Source organism: Miniopterus schreibersii, assembly GCF_964146895.1.
Source record: "Miniopterus schreibersii genome assembly, chromosome: 11".
NCBI classification, from domain to species: Eukaryota; Metazoa; Chordata; class Mammalia; order Chiroptera; family Miniopteridae; genus Miniopterus; species Miniopterus schreibersii.
Window position 1 is genome coordinate 15,006,605 of NC_138111.1, and position 10,453 is coordinate 15,017,057.

At 41.2% G+C, this 10,453-nt stretch overlaps 2 protein-coding genes across 4 annotated transcripts in view; one reads left to right on the plus strand and one right to left on the minus strand.

Annotated features, from left to right (window-relative positions):
• Positions 1-4,113, minus strand: part of FBXW2 (F-box and WD repeat domain containing 2) — a 28,873-nt gene extending 24,760 nt beyond the window's left edge. The window contains exons 1-2 of one of the 3 annotated variants that reach the window (XM_081150452.1): positions 3,982-4,113; positions 3,766-3,874 (exon numbers count right to left, since the gene is read on the minus strand). Coding sequence is in view for 1 of the 3 variants with exons in the window: in XM_081150450.1 (XP_081006576.1) it covers positions 3,500-3,509 (10 nt within the window). In the remaining 2 variants the exon portion in view is untranslated. Of the gene's footprint in view, positions 1-3,499; positions 3,875-3,981 lie in introns of all 3 variants that reach the window. The other 2 variants (XM_081150451.1, XM_081150450.1) reach the window with 2 other exon arrangements.
• Positions 4,114-6,765: 2,652 nt separating this feature from the next.
• B3GALT9 (beta-1,3-galactosyltransferase 9) lies at positions 6,766-9,194 on the plus strand (the record flags this gene model as incomplete). Its single annotated transcript, XM_081150937.1, has 2 exons — positions 6,766-6,839; positions 8,091-9,194. Exons 1-2 carry the CDS (start codon positions 6,834-6,836, stop codon positions 9,192-9,194), a joined length of 1,110 nt encoding a protein of 369 aa, XP_081007063.1. The 5' UTR covers positions 6,766-6,833.
• Positions 9,195-10,453: the final 1,259 nt, after the last annotated feature.

The following is a 10,453-nucleotide window of genomic DNA, read 5'->3' on the forward strand; positions in this document are numbered from 1 at the left end:
GCTAGGTAGGCAAAACCTGACTTGTTACCAAAATCATAGAACTGATTACTGGCTTTTGCAATAGATGTTCAGGAATAAAGGTTTGGGAGAGAAAAATAAGCAGATTTAATAAGTTATGTGGCTCAGGTATTCTGGTTCTTCCACTTCCTTTACGGCACTGCCTGTTAGAACATGAATTACCAAAGGCCTTATTTGACCTATGTAGTAGTCTTTTTTTATAAGCCTCAGATGAGCTGGTGACAATTCTTAACCATGTGCCCCTGAGTCATGTGGGTCCTAGAAGCCTGAACAATAAGTCAAATTAGTATTCCTGATGCTTACAAAACACCAAACACCAGGTATCATCATCTCTACTTTGCAGATAAGGAAGTTACAGGTCAGAGACGGTAAGTGATTTGCCTATAGTCAACAGAGCCAAAAGAGCAGCAGCACAGACTGGATGCAGTGCTCTCAAGATCAGGAATTTTCTGACCACACCAAGCTGCCTCTCTTCGAAGTCAGCTACAACCAGGAGCATCACAACCTGGTGATAAGATCTCAGGGCACTATGCCAGTCTGATTATACCACCTACCCCTGTAGGATAATGACAAATTACTCCAGGGCTAAATGGAACAAAAAAATTTACAAGTATCCAGCATTAGTGTGTGTCAAGGTGTCTAATCACTCTTAACAATGAGGACTAAACTAATGAAAAGAGAACAAAAATAAAGCAAATCAATAAAAACCATCTTTCCCAAGATTGTCCGTACGTTGTCAGATGTTAGCGCTGGGTGATGAAGGTTTATTACTCTCTTTATTTTTATGTTTAAACATTTCCATGATTAAAAAAAGAAAAGAACTTTCCTTCTAATCTGATCAATTTCCCACCAGACTGTCAAACTTTTAAAATTTATGTCCAAATTAATGTGGAAGAGGAAAATAAATTCCTTTCTATATATGTCACCTAGATCAGGTTTACACAAAAAGCTGTATCTTATCTTCCAACTTTGTTAATGTAAGGTGAGTAAAAACTATTTTTATTAATTTCCCCAATATCAAATTTGGAAGAATGTCATTGGGCAAAAAGCAGTAGAAGCAACCAAACTTTTCTAATTATATCATCTAGTTTTGTTTTTTTAGAACTGTGAAGTCTCAGGGTTTGGGCTACATAGGATTTATTAATTTAAGGATTTACTTGGCTATCAAAAAATAATCAGTTCACCAAAAGTTTTATCAACTTAACACAAGATAGCAAGCCTCTTCTCAATCCTAACAATCTTCTATCTATAACATTTCTAAAAAAATATTTACTTTAAAAATATCATCCACAACAAGACAAAAACAACGGTTTTCTGTGAACATTCACACAAGGTCACAACAGCTGATAATACCGGCCAGTTAAAAACATACACCAGCCCTGGATGGTGTGGCTCAGCGATCAGAGCTTCAGCCCACACACCAAAAGGTTCATGGGTTCGATTCCTGGTCAAGGGCAAGTACTTTGGTGCAGGTTCAATCCGCAGCCCCATGTTGGGGCTAGTGTGGTAGGCAACCAATTGATGTGTCTCTTTCACATCAATGTTTCTCTCTCTCCTTCCCCCTCCATCCCTCCCTTCCACTCACTTGGGTGAGAATTTAAAAAAAAAAACATACACCAAAACGTGTGCCCAAGAATTGTATTTTACAGCAAAAAAGGGGAATAGGGTTTCCTCTAACACCTACATGTCTACACCTTCACACACACACAAAATATGCCACACATCCATCATAAAAATGCTTACATTTATGTAAGCTGAATTGTTAGACAAATTTGTAATATCCATGAAAACATTATCAGGTTTCCATCATTCACAAATAACTAAGAGACATCCTACAGCATGCCATGTGCCCATGACACCACAGAAGATTATGAAACAAGCTTTCCAGTGAGCAACGGTAAGAAAAAAAACCAGCCATTTCTGAAATTTATATATTCTCCTAACTCCTAATAATTTTTTTCCAACTCTTATATTAGAGATTGCCCTTTAAGCTACGGAACCCCTTAAGGGTGGCTGTTTTCCAGTTCTTCATCTCTGATTGTCGTGAAAAAGGCATCTTTAATAAAGCAGACCCATTAACTCAGCAGAACACATGATTATAAAACACCATTCTGTCATGTTTCCCTAGGCAACATGTTTTCGTTTGGTATCCCCTATACTTGTACACTGATTGGCATTCTATTTATTATTAAACAGTGTCTGCATCATGAAAACAAAAACAAAACCCCATCAGTTTTTACTTTTCTAAAAACTCAACTAACTTTAGAGGTAACTTTCTTAAGGCCACAGGTCTACACTGAACTCTTTTAGAGAGCCTCTAGGAATACAGATTATGTACTGACAGCATGAGGCCCCAAGGGGAAAAACTTCAGGAAGTGGGATTTCAAGTCAAAATGAGGAGGAGCTTTTATATCATCAGAGCTTTTTAATCATGGAACAGCTGCCTCCAGAGTGGAGAGCCTTCCGTTACTGGGAACAGTCAAAGACAACTGGATACAAAGAAAGAATGAGGTGAATGAAATGCTCTCGTCAGTCAAATCTTTTACTCTGATTCTGCCGCTTCCTATGTGATCATGGGGATGTTTAACTAACTCTGAGCTTCAATTTTGTCATCTGTAAAATGGAAGCTATCCTTCACCACGTGTACTCACAGACATTAATACCTCATTTGATTTTCACAACCTCGTGGAAGGTATCCGTATTACTGCCCTTAACTAATAAACGGGGAAACTTATGGCCCAAGAAGTACACTGACTTTCCTAGGACCCCACAGGAAGCAGCAGGCCCAACACTGTGCCCAGTTCCCACCCGCCCAAAACAAAACTAAACCTCTACCTCTAGGTCATATTAGAGATGACATTCTGGGTAAAATGCAGTAAATGCATTTTCCTCTCCTCCACCAGAACCTGGCCCGGTCAAGAACAAAAGCAAGACATTTGTTTTGAGGGAGGCGGCTTCCTCTTCCTCTCTTATCAGGCATAATCAGCAGTTAAACACTGCAGAGGCTTTCATATACACAGAATATCTTTTCAATATTCAAGAACCTGGTAACACCGGTTGCCTCCATAGAAAACTGAAGAGCCGAGGAATTGGGGTAAGGGGCCCCTTTTTGAATTTAAAACCATGTAAATATACTATCTATTTTAAAAAGCCGTCTTTAGTTTAAGAATTTTTAAAAGCCTTGAAACAATACAAAGAGAATAAAGTAAGGGCTCTGCAACTCTCACTTGTTGCCGGGTGACCCTGAGCAAATCAACTTCACCCATCTCAAAAACAACAGTTTCTTCACTTGTAAAACTGAGTTGTAACCACTTGTAACCATGAACAGCATTGCCTACAAGGGCTGTGGGGTTTTTTTATATATAGGATTGTGTATGGAAAGCGTTTAGCACCGTACCTGACACACAAGGAATGCCAGTAACCATTATTATTTAGCATTAACATCGTTACCTTTATTTCAAGCAGCACCCCACATACACACCTGTTTCCATGGCATACCCACAACTACGGCGCAGTCTCTCACATTAGCACAGCGCTTGTACTTCATACACCACCTCTCCACACTTCATCTCTCAAACTCAGGGCAGCCCTGGGACATCACTGTTAACTCATTTCGCAGCTAAGGAAACTGAGGCAGTAACTCCAAGGCTCAATTTTCCCATCTCTAACATCAACTCCAGATCCTTTCAACCCGTTCGTCGCTCCCAGGTCCCCGGCTCCCGGAGCCGTGTTCCACGCGGCACTGACCTGAGCGAGCGCCCCGGGGCCCGGGACCTCGCGCGGGCTTCACACCGACTAGGCGCGCTCGGGCCGCCAGATCCTCGCAGCGGCCGGGTCCGCTCCGCAGCCATGGCGTCTGCAGGGAAATAAAGATAAACGGCCGGAGGTGCGGCGGGTCAACAACGGCGCCGGCACCTAAGAACCCCCAGCCCGACCCGGCCCCGCCTCGCATTCAGAACAGACCTGGACCAGCGGCCGCCGCTCACGGTCCGCAATCTCGCAGGGGAGCGGCTTCCGGTACTGCCTGCGTCATCTCCGTGCGTCCCTCCGCCCGCGGCGCGCAGCGGGACCGGCTGCACTTCCGGCCCCCGCCTCAAGGGGGTAAGCAGGCGGGAGGGGGGGCGGAGGGGAGGACGGGGAAAGAAGGCTGCGGCGCATGCGCAGTACGGCCCTCTCGACGGCTGTGCAGCGTGGACCTGAGCTTACCTCCAGGCTGTATGTCGGAATATGTCCAGCGCATTTATATTCCTTACCCAGTCTGATCTTGCTCCAACTCTGCGGCACTTTTTCTGCTATCCTCACTTTATGGAGGAAAGAGAGGAGAAGTTAAGAGACGAGTCCAAAGTCAAACAGTTTAGCACCTGTTATGTCCCAAACACTGTTCAAGGGGATGGGGTTAGTGAACAAAAAGCACAAAAATCCCTGACCTTCTGGGGGGGCTTATCTCCTAGTGGAAGAGATACACAGGTAAATAAGGCATGATGCAAATTTTAACAAGCGCTAAGAAAAAAAAACTAAGCCAGTGTAAGGGGGTTGGTGAGGGAAAGAAGAGAATTAGATGATTAGACTTGAACCCCCGCTCTTACACTCTGGGCCCATGGCCTGGTTACTTAACCTCTCTGGCTTTATTTTCCTTGTCTGCATAGCAATTAAAGTACCCTCCTCATCTGATCGTTCTGAGGACTAAGGAGATGAAACATAATCTTTAGAGTCAGGAATTAAACCACGTGTTTCCTATGTGCCAGGTCCTCTTCTAGCCACTTTACATGTTATAGCCTCAGTTCCCACCACAACCCTACAGTTGTAGTTACTATTACCAGCTCCATTTTTAGAGATGGAGAAACGCAGGACAAAAGGACTTTTCAACACAGGCCCCCTTCAGACTGTAAGTTACCCTTGCCTCTCCATAAGGGCTCATAAACCTCATGCACACACACACACACACACACACACACACACTTACATGCATCTTATACCAGCAGTGTCCAATAGGACTTTCGGCAATGATATTCCCTATCTGTGATATCTAATAGGACAGCCAGTAACCTCTTGTGGCTATCAAACACTTAAAAATGACCTAATCTGCCCAGTGGGGTATGGTTCAATGGTTGAGCATCGACCTAGGATCCAGGAGATGGAGGTTTGATTCCAGGTCAAGGCACATGCCCGGGTTGGGAGCTGGATCCTGAGTGGGGGGCATGCAGGAGGCAGCCGATCAATGACGATTCTCTCATCATTGATGTTTCTAGCTCTCCCTTCTTCTCCCTTCCTCTCTCTGAAATCAATAAAAGATATATTTTTTAAAAATTACCTAATCTAAGGAAATAAAATTTTAATCTTATTTAATTTTAATTAATTGAAATTTAGGCCCTGGCCAGGTAGCTCAGTTGATTAGAGAGTTGTCCCAATATGCCATAGTTACAGGTTCCATCTCTGGTCAGGCCACATACAAGAATCAACCCATGAATGCATAAATAAGTGGAACAACAAATCTCTCTCTCTCCAAAGCAATAAAAAATGACTAATTGAAATTTAAATAGCCACATGTGGCTTATGGCTACTATATTAAACAGCTTGGTCCAATGATATAGGCATAACACATAAAACAGTAAGACCATCACATATCCAGTTAGTGGTAGAGCACAGCCAAAGCTCCAAACAGCCTGAGTCCATCTAGGGTACTTGAAACATGGGAAATAAAAAATTGACCGTGTGGGGTGAAGCCAAGTATGGTGTCCTGAAAGTCAGGTCTCAAGAGAGCAAATTTGATTTAGTAGGCAACAGGATGTCTTTGCAGGCTTCTAAGACACAGAGTCACTGTTGACAACATTATAAGAAAATTTAGGAAGACATGGGTACACATATCAGACAACCTCTATGAAAGGGAAGACAGTACTAAGGTAATCAAGAAAAAAGAGGAATACAGCCTGGCCTGAGAACAGAATGCTCAGTACAACTGCTTTCTGTGAAACACGAAAATATACTGGATGTTGTTCTTTCCTGAAAATAAACTTGCTGGTAGAAACGATGTCTGGGATAATTCCTACACATATATGCTCTAGGAAAGTAGCTAATGGTAAACATCAAATGTTCAGTCTCTTCAATTCAGGCTAAAATAGACATGTTGTTTTCCATTTTGAGATGATTACTTGGGAGAGGTACCTGGAATCCCCAAGGTGACATATAATTGATTTAATAAAGTTCTTGCATAGCCTACATTAAGAATTTAGAATCCTTCCCAATGAAACATACACCAAAGTTCACCATTTGTTTCTTTGGGGAGAAAAATTGCACCCACTCGTATGACACGTATTCCTTGATGTTTCATACATTTCTAGCACATGCATGTATGGGGGCAGGAACTACTTAAACTGTTGAGTTTCTTGAGATGCACTCAACTCACACTACATGACATTTCTCCTTGTGTTATGATGCTGTGGAGAGGTGATGTGGGTGAACTGTTCGTTCAACTCCCATGCATACTTCACTAGGACCTGGCATAAAGACAAGGGGTCACTTTCAAGATGTACAGAAGATGGGAAGCATTTGAAGAGGTTTGCTTTTTTTTTTTTTAACTCTTTGTTCTGGATCCACTCTAGCTGTAACATGATCAGCACTGGCTTTCCTATACGGCCAGCAGGTATTCTGGGACAAAAGCTCAGGTTGATTGGCCAGAAACCTTACCCTTGAAGTCTGAGGCACAAAGTACTTTACTTCAATTGCTGTTTGACTGGTGTGATCCTGAGATACATTTGGACACAATTTGGCATCTGGACTCAGTCATTTCCAAAGCCCTGAAATTGCTCACAGACAACATGCAGGTAAGTTTCTTATAATTTTGAAGCATTTGCTATCTATTACAATAGACTTTGAAGTGACTGGAGTTTCTTCTATGTACAAATAATCATGGAGAAAATGGAAAGGAGTTCAGATTATAATTTCAGGGGTTGGTTTGGTTGTTTTTTCCTATTTAACAGACACGGAAAAGTAAAAGATGGGAGTCAGGATTCTGTAGTGGTTAAGAGTAAGCTTTGGAATTTGGCATATGTGAGTTCAAATCATGGCCCTATCCCACCCCCTTACGCACTGAATGATCTTGGGCAAATTACTAAATAGCTGGATGCTCAGCTTAATTTTGAAGAAAACCTACCTGAAAGAGATACTACCATGGCTAGATGATTAAGGCATGTAAAGTGCTTAGCACAGTGCCTGGTCCATGACAAGTGTTCAAAAAGAGGTAACTATTATAACGGGAGGCTTTGTTGATGGAAGCTCCAATGAACAGAGGTTTAATTCCTTTAATGTTCCCTGGCTCTAATATATTACAATATTGCCTATGCTCTCCTAGATGGAAAGTTGCCATCTCCTCTGATGAAGTGGCGGAAGCTTGGCACGAGCCTGTCCTAGATCCCTGAATGGGGTGCTGACCAGATAGCAGGAATCTGCCCATATTGAAAGATATGCCAGATGGATTAAGGGGCATTGTCCAAACAGACAATGTCAGAATTCAGTATTAGATTAAGTTGAAAAGTCATACTGGAAGAATGTAAATGTTTGATTGGTAGCCATTGTGCAGTGGCCAACAAAAGCAATGACGTCATTGAAAAATAGCCCTTGACCTTTGTAATTAGAGAAGAAACTGACCCAAGGGCTTCCATTCCAGAAAGAACACCATGTATTTTCCTACAGGCTTTTAGCACAATGATGCCACTTGTTATTTTATATCCACGTCTATTCGGGATTCTTCTTTGCTTCCCCAGTGTTTAACACAGGGCCTTGTATATAGTAAGCAGGCTTTCATCCAAACTGGCAAGAGAACAACTAACCAACATTTTATTCAGTTTCTACTTTGTGCCAAACAGTGAACTCGGCAGCACTGGAGAAGGGAGAGGCGTCATGCCTGCTGTCCAGAAGGCCACGGTCTAGCTGGAGACAAATTAACAAAAATAAATAATAAACACTTAGAATAGTGTATTGCTAAGTGGAATCAGAGGTACATATAGTGTGCGATGGGGGAAAAAACAGAAATGGAGATGAAGGTTGAATGAACATGTGTTCTTTTTCTTATTTAGGTGACATTCTGCAGACTTCGGACTCACCAGTGGTGTTTCATTCTGTTTAATGTTATCCTATTTCATGTCTTGTTTTTTGGGGCTGATTTTGTGGAAGAATACTTTCTGCATGCTTTGCCTTATGTAGATATGAAAGTTCTTGAAATTAAGGATAAGGCAAGAAAATTGAACATGGAGCCCCTAAGAAGTAATCTTTCCAAATATTATATCTTGAGCCAGTCGGAGGCATGTAAAGGGAAGAACATATTTTTGCTCTCTCTTATCTTCAGTAGCCCAGGAAATCAAACAAGACGGGACCTCATCAGGAAAACCTGGGGTAATGTGACCAGTGTCCAAGGGCACCCCATTCTCACACTGTTTGCTTTGGGAATGCCTATTTTAGCAACTACCCAGCAAGAAATAGACAAAGAGTCCCATAAGAATAATGATATAATCGAAGGAATCTTTTTGGACAGTGCTGAGAACCAAACCCTGAAGATCATCACAATGACACAGTGGGCTGTGACTTTCTGCCCTAATGCCTTGTTCATTCTCAAGGTTGATGAAGAGATGTTTGTCAACCTACCAAGCTTGGTAGATTATCTTCTTAATCTGAAAGAACACCTTGAAGATATCTATGTAGGAAGAGTTATCCATCAGGATATGCCCAACAGAGACCCTACTAGCCAAGAATTTGTCCCTCTTAGCGAGTACCCAGAAAAGTACTACCCAGATTACTGCAGTGGTGAGGCCTTTATTATGTCCCAAGATGTGGCTCGGATGATGTATGTAGTTTTCAAAGAAGTACCCGTTATGGTGCCTGCTGATGTGTTTGTAGGAATTTGTGCCAAGTCTATGGGCCTTATACCCATCCACAGTTCAAGGTTTTCTGGGAGAAGACATATCAGATATAACAGATGTTGCTATAAGTTCATCTTTACATCTTTAGAAACTACAGATGCTGAAATGCCCTTGGCATGGAAGGAAATTAATGATGGGAAAGAATGTACACTGTTTGAGACTTACTCTGGACTCATTTCCTGCAAGCTTCTGACATACCTTGACAGCTTTAAACGTTTTCATATTGGTACCATAAAAAACAATGTCATGTATTTTGGTGATTAGCATTTGTTTTTCTTATAGGTTTGTTCTTTTTAAATTACCTCCTACCTTGCTACAGAAAGCATCCTCCTTCTTTGTGTTTCATGCAGTTTTAATTGTACTCAGAAAGTTGCAGTGTTTTTAGTGCCCAGATATACATCATATTGAAATCTCGTTTTAAAGAATTTAAGTTGGTGTAGCATGATTCTTTTCAAAATAAACCCTCTTGTCCAGAAAAGTTAGAACATTAAATTTAATTACAACCAAAAGCCTTGTTTCTCTTTACAACTAGTGAATTTAAAAAAAAAAAAAAATCACATTCTATGGAACTGTCATGACTCAGTGATAGCAGTGGTAACTAATTTTTGAGAATGCTCAGAATTAAAGAAGAAATAAGGAATTTGTTTAACAAATGTTCATCTTGTCTGCAAACAGGAAACATTTTCCATTACATTAGTAATCTGAGTGGTGGATTACATTTAATTTAAAGTTTTAGCTGCCTAGTGTATATTAACTTAAACCTCACTAGTGTAAAGACTTAGGTCTCTTTTTGTGGAACGATTTTCAATTACTAATTACACAGTGCTTTATAGATGGGATGCAACACATTCACATTTCTTGTTATGTATATATACTCTATACCAGTTTCCTAGGGATGCCATAACAAAATACCGCAAACAAGGTGACATGAAACAACAGAAACTTACTTGCTTGAAGTTCTGGGGACTAGAAGTCTGAAATCAAAGTGTCAGCAGGGACATGCTCTCTCAAGCCTTAGTGGAGAATCCTTTCTTGTCTCTTCTAGCATTTTGGTGGTTGCCAGCAATCCTCAGCTTACAGACTCATCCCTTTCATCTCTGCCTCCACCTTTACATGCCCTTCTGTGCGTCTGTCACGTCATATAATATTTCTTCCGTGCTGTGTCTGTGCCCAAATTTCCCTCTCCTAAGGATACCACTAACTGGATTAGGGCCTACCCTAATAACCTCATCTTAACTTGATTACATCAGCAATCAAGCAAATCAGTGACTTAACTATCTTGAAATAAAGTCACATTCACAGGTACCAGGGGTTAGAATTTCCATGTATCTTTTTGAAGGATGCAATTCAACTCATAATACACACTTCCTGATTTCTCTTGTACAATAACTGGGCACAAAATCAGTAGTTTACATCCTGGGTTCTTGGGATTTTAGGTGTCCCCACAGGAATATACTTTGAAAACCTCTCCATAAGACTTGTTGGTTAAATTTTTGAATATGTTACTAAACCTTACTGGGCCT